The sequence below is a fragment of the Panthera onca genome, chromosome E1 (genome assembly GCF_046562875.1).
Source record: "Panthera onca isolate mPanOnc1 chromosome E1, mPanOnc1 haplotype 2, whole genome shotgun sequence".
NCBI classification, from domain to species: domain Eukaryota; kingdom Metazoa; phylum Chordata; class Mammalia; order Carnivora; family Felidae; genus Panthera; species Panthera onca.
Window position 1 is genome coordinate 59,785,136 of NC_138352.1, and position 27,306 is coordinate 59,812,441.

Sequence of the window (27,306 nt, forward strand, 5' to 3'; positions counted from 1 at the left end):
TTCAGATCAACACTTTATTAAGCACCCACGGCAAGTCAGGTTCTGCGCCAGAAACACAGAGATGAACAGTCCCTACCCTCTAGGGGCTTACAGTCTAGTAGGAGAGCCCACCCAGCTTTTGGCGGATTACAGTTCTGTGGATTAAAGTAAAACACGGCGGAGGGGAGAGAAGGAGGCTATCCCAGAGCACCTGACCCAGCCTGGGGCTTCAGATGGTGCTTGAGCTGGGAGTTAACCCACTGCAGAGAAACAAAAGGTATTCTAGGTAAGGGAACAGCACAGAGAAGGCACAGGGGCAAGAAACAGCCTGCTGCGTGTGGGCTACCAAGAGTTCAGGGCAAAGAGGACACGGAGTGGGAGGCAGACTGGTGGCAGGTGGTGAGCAGGTGTGGGGAATGCGGGAGAAACGCCAAGGTGGGGCAGTGGGTCATCCCCCGAGGGGCCCAGCTACAGCATTACCTATGAGGGAGTTCTCACTGCATCCCGGCCCGGGGCTTCAACCTAGAGAATCCTGTCCGAAGGTGGCAGCCGTTGGTCCAAAATTATTTCCCTGCTCCACGTGGCAGGTTTCGGTCATGATGGGGCATGTGCTTGGAGAGGGTTCAGGCCCCAGGGAACCTCCCAGCTTAAACACTGCCGATGGCCACACAGAGAGTGCTTCTCACCCGCACCCCCAAGAAATTGACACAGTTTCCCACCATCGCTTTCACGCCCCATCACGGATACCATTCGTGGTTCCAGAGGGAGGGGCCCGAGGGAAGGTGAGGAGGAGTATCTACTGACAGAGGGTTGTTTCTCTGCCTCAGACAGGATGCACTCCAAAGAAGGGTCGGCCCAGTGCAGGGCTCAGCCCAGATTCAGAGGGCGTGTGTGCTGAGGGGCTAGGGAGGAAACAGGATGCAGTTGTTACCTGCTTCAGCCTCTGAGGAGATCAAGGCCTGGGGCCTCCTGCGCTGGGAGTGCCCAGCTAGGGGGAGGGCAGGAGGTAGCGGGCGAGCAGGTAGAGGAGGCCCGCAATGCCGGCTAGACCTGTCAGGACCCCCAGCCTCAGGGGCAGGTACTCCAGGGAGCGCTCCAGCTCAGCATGCAGGAGGATCACCTGGCGTTTGGTGACGCTCCACTCCCCCGAGTTGTCTAGGACGTGGTGGGCCATGCGGGCCTTGTCTTTCAGGGGCAGCTGGGCCTTGATCCGGGCCTCCGCGTCCTCGCGGTTCAGGTGGTTCCGCCGCATCAGCCGCGCCAGCTGTGTGTCCCGGTCACTAAGGACAAGGCAGGAGGGCTGCTCAGGCATTGTAGGCCCCAGCGTCCCTCCCGCTGGCGAGTGACAGGGGCGGGCAGCCCCTTCCCTCAACCCTCTTTCGGGCCCACAGTCAGGAAGGGGGGCTACCCCCGCCTCACCTCACTCTCTGAGGACCCCGGCAGCATGGCGGGCTACCTGAGCCCCTTGGCGTAAACAGCAGGGGGAAGGGCTGCAGCAGCTGTTCTCTGCCATCTGGGGTCCTGCTGCCTTGCCACTAGGCCTGAGATTTCCCAGTTGTAAGACGGGAAGATCTGGTCATCTGGCATCAGCTACATCCTGGATCCCTGGACGGGTGACCTTTACTGAAAGGCCTGTGCCCGCCAGCCGACCGCTTCCTATAGTTCCCCTGGGGCTTGGGCCTGCCGCATCCCAAATAGCTTCCCGAGCCACTGCATAGACCCCTCTCCTTGCTTCACCACCCTCACCCCTTCACATTTAGAGCCGAGGTGGTGGCTGCTGTGCTCGATGCCAGTGACAGAGTGGGACAGGCAAGCCCTAAGGTGCTTCCCCTTAGAGCAAGGACTTGAGAGCTGGATCTGGTCCTTGGGACAGCGCTAGGCACCGCAGATTAAGCCAACCACCACCCAGTCGCCTAGCTCCAAAAAAAAATTCAAAGAAAATAAAATGAAAAAAAAAAAAAGAAAGAAAGAAAGAAAAAAAGGGCCGCCTGGCTGGCTCAGTCAGTACAGCATGCAACTCTTGATCTTGAGGTTGTAAGTTCGTGCCCCGCAATGGGTGTATAGATTACTTAAAATCAAATAAAATCTCAAACAAACCAACCAAAGGAAATTCAAAGAGTACGTCTTTCGCCCCCTCTGATATTACCACCTAGGTCCTTCCTCAGGAAACTCCCATCTTGCCTTTGGCTACACAGGAACCACCAGGCTATCCCGTGGGGTCATCTCGAACCCCTCTCTAGCTCTATGGCTGCCCGAGCCCCTCGGTGAGAACAAGAGGGGGTGGGCTGCTGCAGCTGTTCTCTGCCATCTGGGGTCTCTCCGCTTTGCCACTAGGCCTGGGTTCTCCCAGTCGTAAGATGAGAGGATTTGGTCACTACGGTTTGGTCTCCACTTAGGTGTGGCCTAGACCAGAGGCCCTCCTGGGATGTGTCTTCCGTGGACAGACACAACCTGAACACCAGTTAATTCCAATGCCACTCAGAACAGAAGGCTCCAGAACGTCGTTTCTGGCTGGCCAATGAGAGAAGACCTTGTAGAAAGATGGCATCTATACTGGCCTTAAAAATAAATAGGACTTCTCATCATTTCTTTTGTTATGGGGACAGCATCCTCTCAGGGTCGTGGGGCCGACCCCCGTGTGGTTAAGAACAAGGACTGGATCTTAGGGACACTGCAAATCTGGGGCTGCGGAAATCTGGGTGAAAGCATGGAGGGGGCTCGGGGCCACCTGTGAGGGCACATCCTTAGAAGGTGTGGGCCTAGAGCAGAGGGCTTCCTGGAATGGGAAGGCAGGGCTCCCAGACAGCCCTTCCTGGGGCTCAGACACAGCCCCATATGGTTAGTTTAAGGAATGATGCTATTTATGGTAATAAGATTTTTACCCAAACACTTACTCCTCAGTTGGCAAATTCCTCAAAAATGTGAATAATCATGTTTCAGTATAATCACACTTTGGTAAATGCCCCATATTATTTCAAAGGCACCAGGGATAGTCGGATAGTTCAACGAATCCATGAGGGGATCTTTAGTTTTGTAAAGTGTAAATCTCTTTTATGAAAAGTGAATAATCACTCATTCACATGTCTCCAGCCTCTCTCAAACAGCACTCGGGATTCCAGCAAAGGTTCCTCTGGCTGATGAGCGGCCCTGAAGGATCTGTAGAACAGGCTGAATCTGGGGGCACCCGGTTGGCTCTGTCAGTTAAGCATCTGACTCTTGATTTCAGCTCAGGTCATGATCTCACAGTTCATGAGTTTGAGCCCCACATGGGGCTCTGTGCTGGCAGTGCAGAGCTCGCTTGGGATTCTCTCCTGTCTCTCCCTCTGCCTCTACCCCACTTGCTCTCTCTTTCAACATAAATAAACAACAACAACAAAAAACAGGCTACCACAGCTCTCTCTGCTCTTAGTGAACAGACAAAGCTGGAAGGAAAGTGCGGCGAGAGAAAGGTGACAGGGCAGGCGTGGGTCTTCTCGTGACTGCAGATACGACCAGTGTTCTCACCTCCACTGGAAGATTCCCCCACCCTTTTCTGATCCCTTGGTGCAAAGTTCCAATTGTATTAAGACCCCAAGGCAAAGTCTTCATAGAGCGTACTTGGCCTCAGTTGACGGTCTTTCACAAACAGGGCCTAAAGAACCCAGAGAAGCTGCAGGTTTACAGGGGAGATGTGGGCCAGCGGGGGAGCTATGAGGATGCCTGAGTCCCTACACTGGGCTCAGCAGAGTCAGACTGGGCTTTAAGTGGCAGCCTCGGTGGGCAGCTGCGGGGGAGGGCAGGGTTATGCTTAGGGCATGAGCACTCCGGGCCCCACCTCCCGTGTGCTAGGAGCCTCCCACGCACCAGTCTCTGGAGAGCCACCCTGTGCCCAAAATACCCACAGAGCCAAGTGCCCACCTCTGTGTCTGTTGTACTTGTGGGTGGCATCCAGGAAGCTTCTGGGAGGCAGAGACACCCTGCAGCCTCATCTACTCTCACCCCACTGGGACTGTGACTCATTTTCTCTGACAGTCTGATCTGGCTCTGTTTGCCAAACCTAGATTCTGGTTTGCTTCGTGTCCTGAGGGATTCTGAGAACAAAGCTCCTTCCTTAGTTGGACTCTGACAGATCCCTCCCGGCAACCGTCCATTCACAGGCGCTGCCAATGGGTGACCCTGGACACCCCCTCACGTAGCTTCCCCCTCAGGTTTTCTCTCCTATAACTCAGAAGCATCAACTCCTGCTCTGGACACCTCATGCTGAAACGTAAATTGAGTGAAGTAATAAATGTGGGAGCTGTCTGAAAATTGAGAAATGCTAGAGGAGGGAAAAGGGATCCAGTGACTAACAACACGGTAGCTCAGGGCATCGGGGCCGAAGTGCCCCCAATGGCCAGCAGGGGGAGCCCTTCCCAAGCAACTAGGGAAACCTGGGGGCCTTCACTTCCCACGCCTACCTGGGGCATATCTGGGTCAGGCGCAGAAGTGGTACCTACAGTCTGTGGACACAATCGCCCAAACCCCCAGTGCCTCCCGGTCGCCCAGTGGAGTAAGGGCAAAGCGATGTGGGCCATTTCTCAGGTACACGCTGTACTCCGGGGGCCCACCTTTCCAGCCTTGGTCAGGCCTGGCCCTGACACACTCACCAGTACACGACCACTGTGTGCTTCATGTACTTGAGCAGCTTCTTGGTCTCAAACAGCAGGGGGATATCCAGAATCACATAGCGATATCCTGGGGAGAAGCCAGGAAACCCACAGTTTAATTTTGCAAACAAACACTGTGTTAGGCTAGGGAGTAGAGGTGAAGCCATTGGCCCCTACCATTGAGAGCTCTCTAGCAAAGGGGAGACCTTGCAAGGATAGGCATAACCTGAATGCTGGCCGGTTCTGATGCCATCCGTAACAGAATGCTACAGGGCCACTCCTGACCAGATGAGCAGAGAAGACCTTGCAGGAGGGATGGCGTTTATACTGGTCCTGAAAACCAGGTGGGACTTCTGGTACTTGAACATGAGTTTCCTGAGGTGAGGGTTCCAGGAATGGGGGGAACCAGCAAAGCGCGCGGAGCAGCGAGGTTCTGCTTCTCTGGCCGTAGAGGCCTCGCACGATGGGCGACGAAGCTGGTGAGGTGGTCAGGGGAGGCACAGAGGGTTGAGTTCGCCTTGACCTTGAACCTAAAGAGTTGTTATTTGTGAGCAAGGAAATGACACAGCCAGAGTTGGAGGAGACTGGGGAGTTTCCAGGAGGAACCTGGCCCTTTCTGCCCTATGTCACCCATCTTTGCTAAAAAAAAAAAACCAAAGGGGCGCCTGGGTGGCGCAGTCGGTTAAGCGTCCGACTTCAGCCAGGTCACGATCTCACGGTCCGTGAGTTCGAGCCCCGCGTCAGGCTCTGGGCTGATGGCTCAGAGCCTGGAGCCTGTTTCCGATTCTGTGTCTCCCTCTCTCTCTGTCCCTCCCCCGTTCATGCTCTGTCTCTCTCTGTCCCACAAATAAATAAAAAAAAAAAAAAAAACGTTGAAAAAAAAAAAAAAAACAAAACCAAAAAAACCCCAAAAAAACAAACAAACCAAAGTGCAGCTCTCTGTTAAAGAAGAGTCCTGTATGGCTCTCTCCACCAACTCTTCATAAAAGGCTCATCTGCGGGCAGCAGTAGTAGCCCCAAAAGGAAAGAGGCTGCTTCTTGGCACAAGAGGCGGCCTCCAGCCAGGGATGGCCGAGGCTGGTCTGGAGGTGGTGGGTGGTTATGACTAATAAAATATAACTTGCTCCAGTGAGGGAAAGGGCACTGGCTGGCCCTCCCAGTACGAGCCAAGGCCAGTCAAGACCCACAGTGAGAGGGCGGGTGCCCAGGCTGCCCACACAAACACCATGAGCTGCACACTCCCAGTTCCCTTCGGGCCAGCGTCCCCTGTGTATGTGCAAAACGCTGGCGGGGGACTGGGAGCAGTGAGAGAAAGGGATGGGCGCTGCCTCTGCCCACAGACACCCGCCTGGCCGGGATGGCCTCCCGCCACAAACACTTCCAACCAGAGCCAGACACACATCACACCGGTTTCGGGGGGGTCGTGGGGAAACCGGCACTCCGGGTGACGCAGGGAACAGGGGTGAGGACCCAAGCTGCTGGCTTTCCTGCTCCCCACGATCTGCTGCTCAGGAAGCCCAAGAAAAACCTTCAGCTGAACGAGGGGGTTAGGAGAGTGGGCTCCGATGACACGCCTGGGTTTGCAGCCCCCCACTTTCCCATGTGACTTTGGGCCCCTTCACAAACCTCATCTGTGAGTGAAGGCCATGTCCCTCACAGGAAGGTGGTAAGGACCAAGCGAGCGAAGGCATGTAAGCCACTTGGCGCCTCCTCACCCAGACATTCCCCAAGTGCTCCGTAAATGATGGTTATTATTACCACCATTCCCTGGAAGAAGGGGGGCCGTTCAATGCCCCCGTTCCCCTCCCAGCTCAGAACAGGAGCCAAGACCAGACCCTCTCTGGGCCTCTTATCTCCCTTTCCTGCTCCGCCTCACCTCCCCTCTCCCCCCCACTGTCCTTTCTCCTCGGGGCCCCTCTCGGGAGCTCAGCTCGTGGCCAGCTCTTTGGTTCACCGGCAAAGGGCTATTCAGCTGTCACATCCCTCCTGCTTGATAAGCTCTGCAAACTATCCTGACTCTATTAAGACATCCGTCTGCCTACACAGAGACCTCCCCAACAGCTGGTGATCTTATCTGACGTTTGATTATACCAACTTTGACAGTTGTATTTGTTATACTCATCAGGGAAAAACTGGGACTGTGGAAGCCACAGCTGTCGTCCCCATTTTTCACCTTATCGAGCTGAAAAGAGCTTTCTAGCTTTTATTTAAGTGGTGGTGGTTGGGGAGAGGGGAGGCTGGGTGGATGACACAGCAGGGGAACTTTGGAGCGGGTGACATTATCCGATGCTTAATTTCAGAAGGGGAGAGCCGCCGTGGCCTCAAAGCCCTGCAGATGTACTTGTAACTGGCCAGGGAGCGAATGCGAAAGGGCAGGACTGAAAGGCAGAAGGCTTCGCTCCTGGGTGGGGGACAGGAGGGGTCCTGGCGCAGACACAAGAGGCAGGACAAAGGCAGAAAGAGTCCAGAGACGCTCCTTGAGGGAAGAGAGAGGGAGGGGGGCCTGCGGCAAGGGGCGAGATGCAGAGCAAGCCGGTCCAGCAGGGAGAATGTCTGGAGCCTATCCCTGCCCTGGCCAGAGCAGGGGAAGAGGGATGGGGGCGGGGGAGGTCAACGTCATGGATGCCTGTCATCTCTTTCCTTCTGAAGGGAGATACGGACCAGAGGAATGTGGAACCTCTCCCAACCCTACATAAGAACTTGATGCCTGAGAGAATAAAATAAGGCGTTTGGCCAAGATCATAGTGCAAAAGCCAGGAGAAAACCTAGAAGGCTGCCCCATGCCCTCCAAGAAGGGAAATCTCTGCATCATGATTGACGATGGGGAGACAAACAGCCAGGCCTTCCATTCTGATGCCCGGGCAGGCAGACACATCTGCCAAAGGCTGGTGGGCAGATCTACAGGGCCCCTCGGCCAACTTTCCCGCCCGATCTCATGCCACTGCTCTCTGCTCCTCCACTGCTGGTGACTGACCCCATCCTGCATGATACCAGGTCACCCCTGCCCAACACTGTCCTATAGAACAGGGCTGGCACCGTGGCTATAGCATGGGAAAGGCTGACAGCCTCTACTAGAAGTTTCTGGCCAACTGAGCACAGACTCTGGCTTTTCACTCTCCTTTCTTTCAGTCCTGGCACATGTCAGGCTAACTCTCTCCACTGAGCCCTAGCCCCAAAGGATTATCCTCTGCTTAGAACCCCCCCACCCTGCACCCGCCCTGGCCATCTGGGACCCTCCCCAGTGTCCAGTCTGTAAGCTTTCCCAGGCAGCTCGACCAGCACCAAATCTGACTTTGACCGTGGTTTATACTGTGTGGTGATCGACAGTCACTCATGTGGACTCGGTTCCCCTAACAGTTTCTCGAGGTTAGCATTATTAGCCTCACTGTGGAGAGGATGGGCTGGCTCACTCAACAAAGTCACACAGTTAGACGCTGTGAGACCAGGACTTAAACTCCAGTCTCCAGACTCCATTATTCGTCAGCTGGTATTACTCCCATCCCTGCCAGAAAAATCAACTTACTTCCTGGGGATCGCGGCTCAAAAGCCTCAAGTGTCTCTTCTCATTCAATTGTCAACCTCTTTAAATGCTGAGGGACATGTGCACCTTTCCTCGGGGGTTGGCACAGGGCTCTGCGTGGAGGGTGCAAAGGAACAGTGTGAACTTGGCAGCCAGGACAGCCAGCGCCTCTGTCCCTGGCCAGACTTTCTGCAGCGGAGGAGGGCCCTGGCCCTGGAAGGAGAGGGCTCTGCCGCACCTGTCCCAGGCCCTGGCTCTTACCTCGGAGGAAGTACTTGAAGGTCTCCTTCATCATTTCCTTGCGGATCTCAGGGTGGGTGATGGTGTTGAGTAGATGCCGCCGGTCGGGCTGGTTGAAGATCAGGTCCCCTAGGACCTTGCGATCGATGTTACCATTCTCCAGCAAGACCTCGGTGCCAAAGGCCTCCACGATGCGCCGGTGGGCGGGGTATCCTGGCTGGACAACTGTGGTGTGAGGAGGGGGCTGGGTCACTCTCCAGAGCCTCCAGGCTAGCCAGAGGCCCCCGAATGACTAGGGGCAAAATGATGGGGGAACCCAGGGGTGCCTCTTTCAGTTGGACAGAAAACGAGGAGGGAAAGCAGTTAAGGAAGAGAGCAGAGTGCGCAGAACCCCTCACGTTGGTCACAAGGTGAGGTGAAGGAGTGGGGAGAGGAAATGGAGCGGGGAGAGGGGAAGTGAGGGGCAGGGAGCAGGAAATCAGACCAGGCCTGAAGGAGAAGGCTGCCCCCTCCTCCGAGGCCTTGAAAGGGCTCATAAAAAGGTGAGACAGCGGCGCCTGGGTGGCTCAGTCGGCTCAACGTCCCAACTTTAGCTCAGGTCATGATCTCACAGTTGGTGAGTTCGAGCCCTGTGTCGGGCTCTGTACTGACAGCAGGCCTGGAGCCTGCTTCGGATTCTGTGCCCCTGTCTCTCTCTGCCCCTCCCCCACTCATGCTCTGTCTCTCTCCAAAATAAACAAACATTAAAAAAAACTTTTTTTTTAATAAATAAATAAAAAGGTGAAACAAAGATGAGACAAGATGGCAGAAAGGGGCGCAGGGGAGTTGCCGTGCACATCCCACCCACCACCTTCCAACTCACCGTGCCGGGCGATGACATCAACATCAACCACCGCACAACCCAGCTGCTGGAACACCTGGATCACCGAGCTCTTGCCTGAGGCGATGCCCCCTGTCAGGCCCACCAGGAACATCTTCCCAGGAAAGAGGAGGCCAGCGAGAATGCAGAGCCGGGAGGCGGGGAATTACCGGAGTAGGGCACGCTTGGCTGCCTGGGATGGCCCACCCCGGGAACACCAGAACGACCTGCCCTGCCTGTGGACGACACCAGGCCTGATAAGTGTCACGCCCGAATGACCCGGGGAGAGGGAGGCACAGGAAGGGAAGGGAGACGCAGCCTGCCCACGCAGAGTGTGGAGTTCTGAGCTTGGGGAACTCTGGATCCATCCGAAGATGGAAAATTCTCTCAGGACAGGCCTCCAGTAGTCTTTAGAAAACACTCATAAACAAGGCAAACCAACACGGTATAAATTTAGCAATCAAAATGCCGCGTAGGCAGAACAAGGTCAGGTGCTGCGACGCAGAGTGCTTTCTGGAGGCGGCGGTACCCGCTATAGGCGAACTTCCCCTAAGAAGGGCACACCTGTCCCTCCGTGGTGAACCCAAGGCACTTTCCAGATGCCCACAGAGCTCCCCTGTCTCTGGCCACTTTATAGTCTGGGACACTGAGGCTCACAGGGAAGAATGTCCTCCCACCCCCCACCCCCCCCACCCCCCAGCACCAACACTAAGACGGTCTAGGTGGCTAGTTTAGACAGAAGAATCCTCCCGCTTCAACCAACAAGTGGCCCAGACAGGAGAGCTCAGCGGAAGCAGTGGCTGGTGGTGATTAGGCCTGAGGTTTAGAGGAGTATGGATCTTGCCCAGGAGGAATGTGAGGGAAGGATGACAGGCTGCGGGAGAGAACTTGGCGTTGGAATTTGCGGCTCTCTCAGACTGAGCAGCAGCAGCATAGAGGAGGTGAGGCGCATGGGCCTTTTCAGATCCAGTTCCTCCACTTACAATGCTGTGCAACCCTGGACAGGTCGCCTGTCTCTCGGAACCTCAGTTTTCTCGTCCGTAACATGGGGGTGATGGAACCTATCTCATAAGGCTCTTTGCAGACTGAGAAAATGCCTACAAAGCCCTTCATGCAGTAAGTGTCCCGTAAAGGAAGTGAGGATGGGAGGCAGGCGCTGAAGTCACACCGCGAGGCACAGAGACTAAAAGAGACGTTCGTGAAGTTACATCCCCATTCTTGCAACCTCAGACTATCTCCCAAGAGACTTTTTTTTGGTAAATGTTTGTTTATTTTTGAGATTGAGAGAGAGACAGAGAGCGAGGAGCACGAGCTGGGGAGGGACAGAGAGAGGGAGACAGAAGATCCGAGGCGGGCCCTGTGCTGACAACAGACAGCCCAATGCAAGGGCTCAACCAAACCGCGAGATCATGACCTGAGTCAAAGTCGAATACTCAACCGGCTGTTCCACCCTGGCACCGCTCACAAAAGACTGTTTTCAAGTCATGTTGCATTTTGGGGAGTAAACGGGGTTACCATGTCTTGGAGTCTGCTCCCAGGTTAGAAGAAATTAAAGTGAAGGCCAGGTCTCTCCCACCCCTCCCTGAGCATCAAATCACTTCTCTAGGACCTTGAAATCTGTCATGGGTTTTGCTGGTGTTTTTTTTTTTTTATATAAAATGGCAGATTTACTGTCCTAATTACACTTTGCTTGAGCTTATACCAAAATGAGTTTGCCTCCCCTGAGGACACACCAAGTGACAGGGGGAGGCAGCTGCTCGGATGTGGGTGGTGGGGGGACCAGCCCAGAAGTTTAAATCTGCCCAGGCTCGTCCTCCCAGGGCAGCCAGGGGCGGAGAGAGGAAAATACCCACTAGAGTCGTCATCCAAATGGAGAGATCTAACTCAATTATTAAACGGTTTGCGAAGCAGCGCTCCTCAATCTGGGACTGGCGTCGCCCCCAGGTGGTCTCCCTCCAGCTTACACAAAGAAGACTTAAGGACAGGGTTCAGTTGTCAAAAAAAAATTTTTTTGTTCACTCAGCTGAAGCTGCGAAATGGAAAACCCAGCAACAGCATTATAATCCCAGCTCTGTGCTGTTGTCCCTAAAGCCGTGAGCTTGCTTCTCCTCTGCAGAAGGCCGGTCTGAAAGCACGGGAGTGGGACCTGAGGACAGGTGGTGGCTGAGGGACAGCGTAAAGGCCAAAAACCCACTGGCCTCTGGCCCCTCATTGCTGCAAGCAAGCCTCTGTCACCTGGTCATCCAACTTTGCCAGACGTGGCTGAAGGGGCCCCAAGGAGCAGGGGAACCCAACTCCTGCCCTTTCACGGGACCAGGACCCCTCCCGAGACACACCGAATCATAATCTCTAGCGATCGAGGGGCGCCCGGGTGGCTCAGCGGTTGGATGTCTGACTCTTGGTTTTGGCCCCGGTCACGGTCTCACGGTTCGTTGCGTTCGAGCCCCACATCGGGCTCCAGGCTGACAGCAAGGAGCCTGCTTAGGATTCTCTCTCTCCCTCCCTCTCTGCCCCTCCTCCACTTGTGCATGCAGGCTCTCTCTCTCTCTCTCTCTCAAAATAAATAAATAAACTTAAAAAAAAAAAAAAAAAAAAAGAATCTCTAGCAACGGAGCTGCCTTGGCAGTTCTGTGTCACAGGCTTGGGATCGACTCTAACTCTTCATTAAGGACCAGAGAGGGGATGGGACTTACCCAGGGCCACAGCTATTAATGGAGCCCTGAATGGAATTCAGGCCTCCCACCTCTGAGTCTAGATTCCTACCTTAACGTACTCAGGGAATGAAAGTTTAATTTATCTTTAGACTTAGACAAAAGAAGGACAGTGAATCTGGCTCTAAGCGGATCGGTTCAGAACCAAAGCAAGATGATTTCTAGATGATCGTATTGGTGCTCTCCCTCTGCAGGATAGGCGTGAGGTCTTATGGACAGCAACCAGAGCACAGATGGAAATTCCAGGCTCAGCTCTGTCCCAGACTCCTGGGGCAACCTAATGAATCTCTTCCTTTCTCTGTGCCTCGGATGACCATCTGTGGAAACAGACCAACAGCTGCTTGGCCTCTGTCAGGAAGGCCAAGGGGATGAAGGAGCACATGCCCTGGGAGGCCGTGGGCCCCTGGCTGAAAGGGGCCGGACAAATACCAGCTGTTCCCGTCCAGTAAGCTCCTCCATAACTCATTCCTTCACCAAGCGCTGACTGAGCACCTCTGCGCTTTGCAGCTCCGCGCCGGGGACTCTCAGGTGACCGAAGGAAAACTTAGGTCTTGCCTCTCAGGAAAACTGGAGGGGGAGACAGTAACAAATGAAACCAGCCAAGGAGAACACAGCACCAGCAGGTGAGCCAGAGTCGTCGTGTGGTACGCCCCCTGGGCCTGGGTGCGTGCATGTGCGTGAGCACGCGTCTGAGTGTGGCAGTGAGCACCCCTCCAGGCTTAGCCAGGAGGAAAAGAAGGCTGAGGTTTCGACTGCCTCTGAGTCTCACCCAGACCTGTCTGGTAGCTCCTCCCCAGGCACCCAGCGACAAGTGACCACCTCTTTAACCCGTGTTCCTGACCCTCTCCCTGCTCTGGCTCAAAAGTCCTCCAGAATCCACTTATTTCCCCTCATTCCACTGCCATTTACACGCAGGCAGTGAGAACCTCACAGCAACTCCTAAACCTGGTCCTGATCTGAATCCCCTGTGAAACTTCAGAAAAGGGACAGAAACCCAGGCTCTACCCTAGCGTCCCAGCCAGCTGGGCACCAGAACCGCTGCTAAAATGGAAGGTTGTAGACTGGAAATCGAGAAGCCTGGGTCCCAGCCCCTCGGCACTCTGCCATAAAGCTGTGTGACTGCAATAAGCCTTCTAATCAGCCTGGCCCAGGGTGGTTAAGTGCTCCATAAATAACAAATAGCTCATCCCCCAAATGTCTGCCCCTGCCCTATCCTGTCTCCAAACCTGTAAGTAAGGGGCCGATGCTAACAGGGCATCAGCCCCAGGGGAGGCTGTGAGGCACACTGGGGCTCTCTTCCTCCCTTCTGTGGTTCAGCACTTCCCAGAGCAGTCCATAGATGCTCGCCCTGGGTGACCAGTGATTGACAAGACCGCTGGTGGCCCGGGAATCCTCCTCCTCAATACCAAAAGCTGTTCCCAGAGCTGGCTTGGCTGGAAGAGGAAGGACGACCCCAAGTCCCATGGTAACAGAGAAAAGCTAATGCCCAGTACAAGAGACATGGAAGCTGGATTCTGGGAAGTAATCCCAGTCCTGAATTCATGAGCAAGGCAGGACTCCAACCCCAGGGGAGCCACAACCAAATCCTTTCTTCTCCCTCATTCTCCCTGTCAGGGGAAAGACGGCAGGGTATAAAGGAAAGGGTAGGGACTTGAGTCACAGAGGCTGGGTCTGCAGCCTGTGAAGTGAGGATCAAATTCTATTGTGCTCTGTAAATGGGGGAGGGGTCCCTTTCATTGAGGTTCCCCAAACCTGCCTTTCATTTTTTACCTCTTGGGCCCCAACAGCCTAGAGAAGATGAAGAAAAAAACATTGAAGGAGGAATAGTCTTGGGGCGCCTGGCTGGATCAGTCAGTGGAGCATGTGACTCTTGGTCTCGGGGTTGTGGGTTCGAGCCCTACATTGGGTATAAAGAATAGTTAAAAATAAAATCTTTAAAAAAAAAAAGTCTCTCTTGGAATCTTCTCTGGCAGTGTTTCTTAGGGAAAAATGAGGGTGGGCTGCTGGCTTCTCCATGGGCCTCTAGACAAAAAACCCCATGGTCCTGGGTTGCCGGTCCTACTTCTGACTCCACTGGCCCCACCCTATGAACCTAAGTCCCATCACCCTGTGCCCAGACCTCTGCAGTGGCCTCTTGACTTGACTCTCCAGTCCCCTGCCTAGCTTCTCCCAAGACAGCCAGGGTCATGGCTTAAAGTGGACTTCTGATCACGTCACTTAAAACCTTCACTGCTTTTGGGACGCTTGAGTGGCTCAGCTGGTTAAGCGTCCAACTCTTGATTTGGGCTCAGGTCATGATCTCACGGTTGTGGGATGAAGCGCCACACTGGGCTCCGTGCTGACAGTGCCGAGCCTGCTTAGGATTTTCTCTCCCTCCCTCTCTCTGCCCCTCCCCAACTCGTGCTTGCTAGCTCTCTCGAAATAAATAAACTTAAAAACAAACAAGCAAAACCCCTTCACTGCCTTCTTCCCTCGCCTCCTAGCCCGCCCCCCTTTGACCTCTCTGCCCCCCATCAAGGAACTTGTTGCACGCCCGCCTTCTGCCCCCGAATGCACAGTCTCTTTCCCACCTCACAGCCTCCATGTGCAACACTGTTGCCCCTGCCACCACCAGTAGTGCCCCGGGCACCACTCAAAGCAAGAGTAGAGTGCCTGCCCCCTCCAAGCAAAGCCTCCACGCTACCGCGGGAGGAGCGGGTGTAAATAATCCGCTCACAATGTGTGTGGTGAGGTTAGCGGGGAGCATATCCAGAGCGATGGGGGTCGCTGTCTTCAGTCAGGACCACGGAGGTCAAAGCGAGGACCTGAAAGCAGTGAGAGGGCACACCACAGTTCCACTCAGAGCAGCCTTGTCCACCTGCCGACTCAGATCAGGCCCCCGACCTCTCTCTGCGCCATTCTTTTCCTTCCCTGTACCCATCGTGTTTGTATGACCGTTTTCAATGTGTTAGATAAAATAAGCTCCACGAGGCCACCCACCATGTCGTTTGTACCCCTCTGTCCCTGGCATCTAGCATAGTGTCTGCTGTCTATCCATCATGTACCAGGTGAGTAATACTGCTCAAGTTACTCGACCATTCTTTGACTCAGTTTCTTCACCTGTAAAATGGAGCTAATGGCACCCACCCTGAGTACCTGTGAAGAGTAGAAGAGGTCATACATGTAAAGTGCTTACAACGGTGCCAGCACTCATCCATGCTCCCTATTAGTTATGAGAAAGTGTATGAAAAGTCTTTGTAGAATGAATGGCTGGATGATTCCATGGAAAAAATACTTGGGGTTGCATTCTCCTGTCAGTGGCAAGGGGGAGGCTAGAATCAATCTCCCAGCCTGCTCCCTTTTCCATTAGAATATGCTGCTTGAGGCTAGTAAATCCCTCCTGGGGGGTAAAAAAAAGGAAATAAACAAAACACCCAATGGGTTAAACAGAATAAGAAACTGATACTTGAATGGACATTCTTTTTTTCCTCCCTTGGGAGAGCTCAGGACTTAAGTTGGAAGCAAGTTCTGTGTCTCTGTGTGTCCCAATCAACAGCCCCAACCTGCTGGTGCTGGGGCCAGGACCTGGCTCCCTCATTAGCTTGCAGCTTCCTTTCCTCCTCCTCCTGCAGCCTCCCAGGATTTAACACTGGGCATGCCTGACCTGCCAGACACTTCTCCTTCGAATCGCTTTCCAAAAGGGATGTATCCATTTTGCTTCAATGATCAATATAATCATTCATGAAAACGAGTCATTCCCCGCCTTGGGACCCAATTATTTTCTCATGGAACCAGAGGTTGCAAAAATATATTGTTTTCCAGTTAACTAGTAAGTGCTATTTTTATCTATGGTTTCCCCACTCCTAATCTTTCATTATTGGTGAGAAGCTGCTGTTTAAACCTGAGTCCAAGTTCTCGTCTGCTAGGCCTATTAAGTCACTACCTCCTCCAAGCTGCCAATTACCTGGAGGGAGCCACAAGAGAAGGTGTTGGCGGTAAGTCCTCCTCAACCTTCTCCTCTGCCAACACCAAGGGAAGGGGAGGGAACAGGTCACTCTTCTCGAGCACTCTCCAAGCACAAACCATCAGTCCAGGGAGCTTTTATGTGTGGGCAGGGAGACTGTTTGCACTGGACTACTATGCTGGTGCTTATGCAGAAAAAGGATCACAGGGAAGACCAACTCTCACGGGCTTCAGAGTCATGGGGGCCTCAGCTGGGGTCTCAGCCCTGTCCCTTAACTAGCTGTGTGGCCTCGGGCAACTTCAGCATTGTGGGCTTACTTCCTTGCGTATGAAACGTGATTAATAATGACTACTCATGGGTTTTATCAGGATTAAATGATGTAACGTATGTCACAGTCACCTCATCTTCCCCAGCGTGTGTGACACATCAGTCATTGCAATCGACTCCACCTGCACCCTTTTGGTTGCTCAGGCCAAAAATTTTCGTGTCCTCCTGGCTCCTCGCTCACAATCTTCATCCCGCTCACTAGCGCCCCCTGCTGGCCATGCCCACCCTGCACCTGCACAACCCAGCTAGACACCACAGGGTCCATCCACTGGCCTTGTGCTCCTGGATTACTGCAGTAGTCTCAGAGAAATTCTCTTATTGCCACCTTTGCTCCTCAACTGTTGTCTATTCACAATATAGTATCTAGTGTGAATCTTTAACAATGCAAGTCCGGGGACGCTGGGTGGCTCAGTCGGTTAAGCGTCCGACTTTGGCTCAAGTCATGATCTTGTAGTTTGTGAGTTCCAGCCCCTCGTCGGGTCTGTGCTGACAGCTCAGAGCCTGGAGCCTGCTTCAGATTCTGTGTCTCCTTCTCTCTCTGCCCTTCCCCTGCTCACGCTCTCTCTCTCAAAAATAAATAAACATCAAAAAAATGTTTTTAATCCAAGTCCAATAATTTCACCCCTCTGCTCAAAACCCTCCAATGGTTCCTCTCTCACTTAGAGCACCAGCCAAGTCTTCATAGGTCTCTACAGGGGCTTCCGGATGGCCATGGGCATCTCTCCCGACATGTCCTACCACTCCCCTCCTGATCTCAGCCCTCCAGACACACTGGCCACCTTGCTGTTCCTTGACTATGTCGAGCACACTCCCACCTTGGGCCCTTGGACATATTGTTCCCTCCAGATGGAAAGCTCTTCCCCCAGAGGGCTGCATGGCTTACGTCCCTCCTCACCCTATCAGAGACTGTCCTGAATAGCACCCTCATTTCACTCTCTAGTCTCCTCACCATTCCACTTTTCTTCACAGCAGCTATCAACTTAGCACCACCCAACATGTTATGTATCTTCATGTTCATTTATTGTAATCTGCCCCTACCCAGAATCTGGGCACTACTGTATCCAAGGTGCTGAAAACAGGGCCTGACAAGTAGAAGACCCTCAAAAAGTATCTGTTGAATGAACACATAAAGCACAGCAGGAAAATGTCCAGCTCATAGGTGAGCAGGAACTCAACATTAACTATTTTAAAGTAAGAGCATACCTGTTTCAGAAAGCCTACTATGGGAATCACAAAATCTTTTCCACATCACTTCCCACCCCTACATTTCTGGGCTAACAACTTCTTGGGCTCACAGATGAGGAAACTGAGGCAGAGAGTACATAGGAAGGCGAGGTTTCCAGCAGGCAGGAAGTAGAGTATAAGAGTAGCTGCCCACCAATTGAGCACCATCTACGTGCCAGGGACATCCCTCATCTTGTCTGTTCAACACAACAACCAGTAGGTTCTCTGGTTCTTTCCCATTCTAAAGGGGAAGAAATGGAAGTTAAAAAGAAGTTAGAAATTTGCCCATCAGAGTTCTAGGCGATCTTCACACTGGGGAATGAGAACCCCTGAGGCATGCATGAAGCTCTTCCAAGGGGCACAAAGGCACAGTTTAGGAGGAATAAATTTCCACCTCAATGCCCCCTGCCTCTTCCTCTGGAAGCAGACCAGCTCTGGAATGTCTTCATCCTCTCCCTTCCCAGGTCCCCCTTTCACCCTCCCCCATCTCCTAGGTTTCAAAGAAAGGCACAACTAGTCACCCATGCCAAATCTTGCAAAGGTGCACTATCCCTAGTGCAAAATTACCCTGGCACCATCCAGGAGCACTTTGAAACATCAGTATTCACGCGGATATGTGCCTGCCCACAGTCACAACATAAATCTTCCTGCTGAGTCAGGTGGTTTCCAAATCTTTGCCGTCAATAGAGTTAAAGGAGGACCTAAAAGAACTGTCTGCTGGCAGGTCATTAATAACTGATTTCAATGACAGCTCACTGTGATATTTTGGCCTATAACTCAGAGGGTGTTCAAAGAATTAAGTAATATTACCACAACAAAATGCCTTCAAGTCCTGCATATTTATTTACATGAACAGACTTCTTCAGTGCTTACGGCCATGAATAAAATCTCTGCTCATTCTAGCAAATATACATGGATGCACACATGAACTTTACAAAGTTCTACTCAGCTTATTAAGAGAAGCATTTCAAATAAAACTTAGGTTTTTGACAATTGATCAAAACCAGTTTTGATCGACTGTGTATTTTATAACTATAAAAACTCAAGTCAAAAGAAATTGTTTAATATTATGACAAGACAATTTTCAAAACTGTTTTAATTTTAATATTTTTTGTTGTTTGTTGCAGAGATGTAGGACGACAAACCAAAGGCTTTCAAAATCTATCATACGAGAAAAAAATTCTGTGGAGGAAATTAGGTGGAAATATAAGTTCAAGGAAGAAAAATAACAATGTAAAATTTCAAAGGTTAATTAAAAACTGGTTTGTATATATTTTTTTTTCCCCAGAGGATATGGGAAATCAAATCACTATGGTATTGAGATTCCACTGCACAGGTTTAAATGCCTGGTGTAACAGTTTTATTTTTAAAGTGTCAATATTTACAATTAACCAGAAATCATATCCTTTGCAACTACTGAAACTTTCAGAGAAAAATTTTAGTTATCTGAAAATGTGCCAGTGGGTAGTTTCCAAAACAAACCAAAAGTTCACTGCTTGCCTGCCTTCAGTTATCAACCTTAATCTTTTCTCCTAAGGCAAGGCACCAAGAAAGGATCTGAACCCTTTAAACATATTACCCAGGAGGACAGGTTCAGACCTTGCACAAGACATAAGAGAATCCGGTGGGAACTTAGGGCCCTGCTCAAAGAAAACCACCCCAACCAGCCAGTCTACTTTGTATTCATCAGCCAGAGTTCTAACATTTTGCCTTTCCCAAGACCTAGGTCTGCACCCAGCCAAATCCATCTGATTTATTTAGGTAAAATCAGCCATCACCACCCCTCAACAAAGGAAGGAAGGAAGGAAGGAAGGAAGGAAAGAAAGAAAGAAAGAAAGAAAGAAAGAAAGAAAGAAAGAAAGAGAAGGGAGGGAGGAAAGAAGGAAACAAGACGCTGAAAACCCGTATCCAAGGCTTCTATTTTTCCTCATCTTTAAAATTAGGATTTAATGTCAAGATTCATTCGGGTGATAATTTTCCCATAACTAAGAGAGGAAGAAAACTTCATAAGCTAACTCAATGACAAAGGTCTCCACTGGGAACTAGGCGTAGAAAGAAAAACAGGAAGCCAGGCCACCCTCTTTACAAGTGAATGAGTGGGAATCCACCATGCCACCCAGGCCTGGTGTGCGGGTGAGGGGAATCTTCCCAAAACTTTATACCCAGTCCAGCCTCCCGCAGAAAAGGAAAGTGGAGATGATCACTCAAAAAAACAGCAGCTACCCAGCAAAGCACTTTCATTCCGCCCGCTCCCAGATGAGCAAACTGGCAGTCGGAACGCTACTCGAGTTCACATAACTGGAAGGGGCAGAGGCTGGATTCAAAAATCAAACAGGTCTGACCACAAGTTCTGAAGTGTAGTGACTCTGGACTGAACCTGCGTTTGAAACCACAACCTCTGCCACAATTTAGTTGTAAACCTTTCTTCATCGCCACAGATGTAAACAGCACCCTGTTTAGTACGGTTGTTGCCAAGGCAACGAGTCATGGATGCAGAAGAGCTTGACCCAGGGGCTGCTACACAGTACGTGTTCAACAAACTGTGGCCAAGGTTTGGGGGGGGGGGGGGGAAGGCGCGTACTGTCTGCCCCTTCGCGCAGCACGCCCGGGGGGCCTGGGGCGGTGCTTCTGAGCGCCCAGAGCCAGGCCCGGCGCCGGGACAAGTCTCGGGGGGTGGACTCAGCTCTCTGAGCCGGAAAGAACAAACCAGCCCCGGGGCGCCACCGTCCCGCCCACCCACTCCCGGGACACGGCCGTTTCCACCCCACCCCGCGCGGCGCGCTACGTACCCGAGGCCTCTGACCCGGCCTGGGCCGCCGTCGCTCGCCCAATCTCAGAGGGGTTTACTGGGTGGCTCCCGGCGGGCAGGCGGGGCCTCGGGAGGGCGCGCACGTGGACCGGACGTCCGGCCGGCGGAAGGGGGTGGGCGGGTCTGGAGAGGGGTAGGCGGGGAAGTCGCACAGTCCGGGAGTGCTGGGCCGGGTGGGAACCTTAGGGTTACTGTTCTGTCGGAGCCAGAGTCCTCCCAAGCCGAGGAAAATAACCCCGAAAGTACTAGTTCCAAAGTCAGGCCTTGGCAATCACTAGCTGCGCAACCTCTGGCAATGGCTGCGGCAGTTAACTGAGCACCTCCAAACTTCAGCCTCCTTAAGAGCCCTCTAGAGGCCTTAGCGCGTTGAATTTTCACAATCCTTGAGGTGGGTACTGTCACCATCCCCATTTCACACAAGAGGAAACTGATTTTTATAGGTTAATCCATTTGCTTTCTTACAGTGTCAGTTGGTTGCAGAGCTCATTCTGTACAAACAAGCCTAGCAAGTCACTTACTCGACTAAAGTATAATGATCGCTGCTATACTTGTTGAAAGCATTGGAAATACATAAAAACATCTAATGGTGCCTCACATATCGGTGGGTCCTTAATTACCCTGCTTCCTTTCCCTCTCTCTAAACTGTACCTCTACTCTCTGCTTCCTTTAAAGTAGGAATCTTGTCTATTTCCACCACCAATAAATATCCCCAAGCGCCTAGAACCGTGCCCAGCACAGTAGGAATCTGACACATTGAAGAATGAAGTAATTCAACATTTTTCTATGACTACTCCAGTCTCTGACACCCTTCTCCCTAATGTCACCATCACCTAATAAATAGGATTGTATCTCATGATCAAAGGGCCCATTTGGTTCAAACACCAATCCAGTGTTTGAAATCTCCTCCACATCATCTCTGGGGTCTATACTTAGCCATGTCCAGTGTCAGGGAACTGTCTTTCAAGGGAACTTCATGATGTCTTTGAAGTCCAGTCCTGACACTGAAAGTTTTTCCTTAGGTAATACAATATCTCCCCTTGTTCTAATCCATGGGGTCAGGCAGAACAATTCTAATTCCTATTCCATAGGGCCAGATCTAATGGCCCTGTTCCCTTCCTGAACCAAACAATTTACAGATACCCTGGCTTTGTGGCTCTCAACTTTTCCCCTACTCCCGACACATCCGAGGACTACACAGACTCCCATCATTAATTATGGCTGCCATGGCAATGATAGGGATAGGACTATGCCTTCACTCTTTCAAATGATCAAGTTCTTCCTGGAGCATGTTGCTAGGAACCCCTTATAGATGATCCTGCTTTTCCCAGATACTGCCTTACAGTATTGTGATCTATTGGCATACAGGCCAGGGGCTTGTCTTTTAAGTAGGCATCCTTGTGGTTCAATGGGCCAATGGTAACTTCATCTCTGCTCTTCATCTCTGCAGAGATGATCCCCCAGGAAAAGTTGAAGGATGCTGCAGAGGCTTCAACTCGGGCACAATCTTGAAACTGAAGCTCTATCTTGGCTGTTGGGAGGTGATGCCATCAACGATTTTTTTTCAGCTCAAGCACATATCCTCCTTCATTCAGGATGGCAATAATAAAGTGGCTCTAGCTGCTTACACGGTCTCACTTCATCCTGACAATGACCTGTATCTCCGTCACCTCTGTGTCCTTGGCATTAAGCATGATGCATGGAATATAGTACCACTTCAAGTTGTTTGATGAACAACCCTCTGAGTCCAAGAGAGATGACTCCTTTGACTCCTGGGTCTTTGACTCTTGGTTCTTGAAATTAAACTACTTTCTGTATGTTTATTTTAAATAAATATTAATATGCAATTAAATTTATACCATACCTTACAAATACCATTAATATTTATTCTTTATTAAACAGCTTAAAAAAAAAACTCTCATAGGTTGTCACCAGCTGCAAGATAAAGTCCAAACTTCTTAGCCTGAAACTTAAGGCCTTCTGTGACCTGGCCCCTGGGGACCCCCTCTCGACATATGTCCTACTGTATGTTCTCCATTGAGAAAAATCCAGGAGGAAAGTGATTTAGTTATTGCACCAGACTTCATGTTAAAACACCAGATGCAAGTCTGAATTCCTACTAAGTAGCAGTGAAACTTTGGACAAATCCTTGAACTTCTTGTTCTCTCATTGTAAAACTGGAATAACAACTGCCCTACTCATTGCACAGCATCAAACAAGACCGTTGATGATAGGGATCAAAGGAAATAGTGTGCTAGCACATTCTGTGAGCAATAAAGCACCATCCGAACACAATAGGTCACCATACTGTGTGTTCCTGTTCTCTGCCCTTTACTTGTAATGTTTCCACACCTGAAGCTCTTATCCCTTCCTTCGCACCACTCATACATTAAGTAATGCAACAAATATTAATTGAGGGCCTACTCCGTGCTGGCCCAAGGGATATAGAGGTGAGGAAAATCCAATGCATTCTCTCCCTTCGTGGAACAGTGTCCTGTTCCAGGGGGAACCACAGGGAAATGGTTGCAAACTGTACAACCACACAAACAGAAGTAAAACTGCAGCTGTGATTCCAGCTCAAGGGTGGATCCACACAGCCCCCAGAAATTATAATGGAGGATCCAGCACTCAAGTTGCCTCCAAGGCCAAGCTTAAAGTCTGCCTTCTCCAGGAAGCCTTTTCTAACAATGCTACTCCAGAGACCTGCACCCCTGCCCCACCCCAAACTTCAGTTAACTTATCTATCCAACTCATTTAATCATACCCAGTCAGGCCTTGTTATTTTGTGTTCAAATTGCACCTGCTTTTCCCAATCTCACTGTAAGTGTCTTCTGGGCAGGGAATGACTGCTACTCTTAAGTCCCACAGATTTAAGCCACGGAAGGCTGGATCCACTGTGTTCCAGGCCCATGTGTCAGGGGCTGTCATAGGAAGGAAGGGTACCCTTCCTAAAAGTGAGCTCCAGAGGAGCCGGGAAGCTACCAAAGACCATCTCCCTGTCCCTTATTCGTGACTGAGCCCACCAGCTCTGTTCTTCAGAGGAGAAGCACTCCCTTCCCTAGGACAGCCAGGCTGCTGCCTAGTATGATCTTTCTCCAATAAAAGTTCGATCCTCTCTCTCTCCCCAGCTAAAAATCTTTTAGCGGTGGGGCGCCTGGGTGGCTCAGTCAGTTGAGCATCTGACTTTAGCTCAGGTCACGATCTCACGGTTCCTGAGTTTGAGCCCTGCATTGGGCTCAGTACTGTCAGTACAGAGGCTGCTTCGGAGCCTCTGTCCCCTCTCTCTCTGCCCCTCCCCCTTCTCTCGAAAAAGAATAAACATTAAAAAAAATCTTTCGGCAGCTTCCTAAAGTCTTCAGGATAAAGCCCAACCCTCTCAGTATGGCATCCATGTCCCTTCCTGTTTCCACCTCCTGACTGCCTCTCCAGTCTCAACCTCCAAAATGCTCATAGCATTCTTGCTGCAGTGCCTCAGAAGCACCCCGGTCTCAGGCAGCTGGACTCCCTCTGCCCCTGCCCTTCCCGTTTATCTGTGTCTCCTTTGAAAACTCAGCTCAGTGGTCTTTTGGGTCCAGAACCCCTTTCCCCAGGTTAAGGGTCCCTCCAGACTCCTGCTACATCTGGTGTTCCCACTGTCTTACACTGAGCCATAACTGTCAGTCACTGTTGGCAGTAATAGCTGCCAACTTGTAGAGTGAACCCAGGAGAGGGACTGTGTTGTTCTATGCCTGACTCTAGTTCCTGCCATGGAACTCACAGGTGGTGAGCGCTCTGAGGTGTTGAATAAATGAACCACAACCTGGCTCAGGCTCTCCTAGGCCCATTAGAAGAAACGGATCTCTGGTAGGCTGGGAGCACAGCAAGGGCCTCGATCTGTGACGGACATCATGAGAAAATTGGTTATCACAGGACATGCTGACTTCCCGGGAAGGGAAATCATTTATTAGGTATTGACTGTCTTAGACGCTTTAGTGTTTTCTCAGCATTGTCTCATTTTATAGGTAAGGAAACTGAGACTCAGGGAGGTTGTAAGTGACTTACCTAAAGTCACTCATTAGGCAGAAGCAGCGCCAGGATTTAGAGCCCAGGGAGTCTGAAGCCTGTTCTCTTAATCACTATATTCTATGGTCTCCAGTAATAACTGTGAAGGGATAACAGGGGTATCCACAGTAGGAGTAAATTCCAGAATTTGTGGTGTTTCATAGGCACATTCTTCAGCCACCCTTTGGGCCCTGCTGCACCCCACTGCCTTTGTATAATGCTTCTGCCCAAATGGGGAGGATAGGAAGAGCCAGCACAGCTAGATGGGAGAAGCCTGCTATTTTAATCTGATGAGGCACTCAGGGAGCTGGGAATGTTTACCTTGGAAAAAAGAATTTTAGGGAACCGGGCAGTAATTGAAGAACACGTAACAAAATTATCTAGAGGGACACAGGATTGCATGCTTCCACATAATTTCATAAGGCAGAACTTGGCCAAGTTTCCACCATGAGAGTTGTCTGAAAGCGGAAGGCTCAAAATAGGAGCAAATAGGAGAGCTCTTGGAATCCCAAGAAATGACCCACAGACCCAATTTAGGACACTCCACCCTGCACTGCTCTTAGTGATCATTCTATTCCAATGTGACTAAAAAAATCACACGTGGCAATATTCAGTTTTAAGTGGTCATTTTTTAAAAGTATCACATGTACTCAATTTCTTTTTTTTATTAAAAAAAAATTTTAATGTTTATTTTTGAGAGAGAGTGAGAGAGAGTGTGCGGGCGAGCGGGGTAGGGGCAGAGAGCAACGGAGACACAGAATCCGAAGCAGGCTCCAGGCTCTGAGCTGTTAGCATGGAGCCCGACGTGGGTCTGGAACTCACGAATCACGAGATCATGACCTGAGCTGAAGTCAGACGCTTGACCAACTCAGCCACCCAGGCGCCCCTCAATTTCTTTTCAAAAACGTAACATTTAAATTTTATTATGGAGAAATAATGGACCCTACAAAATCTAAGTGAGGACTCGAACTAAAGATCCTGAGAGAGAGGAAATAAATGCATTTCAGGTGCTCTCAAATTCTGAAATTCTCAGAGGTGCTGGATTCCAGAACTTTGGACTGATATTTGCATTCTGAGCGTGGACAATCCCATTGCCTGTCTACCTCCCAGGAAAGCTCTCCACCGAACAAAATCTGCTCAGTTTGCAGTAAAATATAAGGCAGTGTCTTTCTTAAGCTTTGAACTATAAGAATGGCAGGGTCCACAGTGGACCCTATAATCACTCTTCCTTGGTCATGTTTTATTAGCTTTCGTTCAACCTCTGCATATCTGTGAGAAAAGAAAATACAGGATTGGGAATTAGAATACTAGATTTTGGTTCTGTTTCTGCCACTAGGTCTCACTGTGATGTGATATACATACACACACACACACACGCACACACACACATATATATATTTTTTTGGCAAGCCCAATTTTCTTAAAGTCCCCTTCCCTACCTACTTTACAAGATCACATGAGTTAAAATAGATGAAACACTTAGACGTTAAGTCCATCTAACACATGTAAGGCTTCGTTATTACTTTGACCTCCTCCTCTGGCCTGCAGCTGCGTACAAGACATCGTATTGACAGCAGTCTTGGTCCTGGAGAGATGAGTGTGGGTGACAACTCTCAGTCTGAGCGGGTGTCTTTCCCTTCTAAAGTCAGATATAAATGAGGAGATTATCTGTTGTTTTGGATCATATTCACTTCTGCTCTGGCCACTGAGAAAAATGAAGAACTGACAATATTTATCTCTCTTTTGTCTGGTTTCCCTGAGTCAGATGGGAAGTGTTTCTTCCCACTTCATCCCTCTTTCCATGTTGAAGAGTTTCCCAAAGGCAAAGATCATTTTTTTTTTTTTTTTTTTTTTTGGTCATGGAACCCTCTGATGATAAGAACATGTCCTTCCCCTACAACCCACAATCCAACCTGCACGGGTGATCTCTAGAAATGGGAACCATATCTTTGGGCGCTGGCCTCAAGGTTCAGGTGCAATTACTCAATCACAGGGGTGAGACCCAAGGGATTGAAGCATTCAGTTCAGTCAATGCTAAAAATAGATTAAGATGTTACAACTACTTTCTTTCTTTCTTTTTTTATGTTTATTTATTTCTGAGACAGAGAGAGAGCATGAGCGGGGGAGGGGCAGAGAGAGGGAGACACAGAATCGGAAGCAGGCTCCAGGCTCCGAGCTCGAGCTGTCAGCACAGAGCCGGACACGGGGCTCGAACTCACAGTCGCGCAACCGACTGAGCCACCCAGGCGCCCCCAAATGTTACAACTACTTTCTAATAACTGTATCAGACAATGGGACTTTTGCAGTGGTAAAGAATTCAGAGGGCCTAAGGGCAGACAGATCCAAATTTGTATACTGATTTTGCCACTTATTTGCTATGGGATTGTTTACCATTTACCAACCAATCTGGGCTACATTTCCTCCTCTGTGCCAAAGGGAGATAATAGTACAATGCACATTCTAGGCTTGATGACAGGATTACATGAGATGTACGAAAAGCCTTAAATACAGACTCTGGCATGTAAGGGCTCATTAGAGAGTAGAGGTGGAGAATGAAAGGGCTACAGTGTAAGCTTCGTGGAGACCAGTACCTGGAGGCCAAGAGGCGGCAAAGCTTGACGGAGCAGTCAGGTTTCCTGACTCAGGATCAGTGTTCCGCATACCACAATCCACCACTTCTCAAGGGGCCTTGAACTACCAACGACCAGGGGACGCCCAAAATCAAGAGTGAAGAAAGGCAGCCAGGAGCCAACCTGGCTTCTTAAAGCAAAGGCTCTCCAAGAAGGCCTGACGCATTCAGGTTCCCGGTGGGTAGCACCCACAGGGCTCAGTCCTTACTACTCACCCGGGAATGATAACGGTCCTTAACGGCAACCAATAACGGCTCACCTGTGGTCCAGGCACTAGCAAGGGCAAGCTGAGGTCAAACCTTGGATTTTGGCGCCTCATCCCGAAACCCTACGCCTGCATCGAACTACAATTCCCAGCATACCACGCGGCCGCCCCGTCGCAGAGTGTCGGCCCAGCCAAC

The 27,306-nt window shown here is 50.9% G+C and overlaps 1 protein-coding gene and 1 long non-coding RNA gene across 6 annotated transcripts; one reads left to right on the plus strand and one right to left on the minus strand.

Annotated features, from left to right (window-relative positions):
- Positions 1 to 27,281, minus strand: DCAKD (dephospho-CoA kinase domain containing). Of its 5 annotated transcripts, none has more exons than XM_060645866.3 (5): positions 27,165 to 27,281; positions 9,227 to 9,459; positions 8,386 to 8,589; positions 4,605 to 4,692; positions 1 to 1,259 (listed from the first exon to the last, which is right to left on the minus strand). In XM_060645866.3, the coding sequence occupies exons 2-5, from the start codon at positions 9,336 to 9,338 to the stop codon at positions 968 to 970; spliced, it is 696 nt and encodes a 231-aa protein (XP_060501849.1). In that variant the 5' UTR covers positions 9,339 to 9,459; positions 27,165 to 27,281; the 3' UTR covers positions 1 to 967. The 5 variants fall into 5 exon arrangements, with proteins under 5 accessions (XP_060501849.1, XP_060501848.1, XP_078293188.1 ...); XM_060645865.3 differs by having other exon boundaries at positions 27,121 to 27,237; XM_078437062.2 differs by having other exon boundaries at positions 26,867 to 27,171.
- LOC132687524 (uncharacterized) lies at positions 20,477 to 22,054 on the plus strand. The gene is made up of 3 exons (XR_009614170.3): positions 20,477 to 20,625; positions 20,702 to 20,838; positions 21,685 to 22,054. It is a non-coding gene; the product is annotated as an uncharacterized LOC132687524 (long non-coding RNA).
- Positions 27,282 to 27,306: the final 25 nt, after the last annotated feature.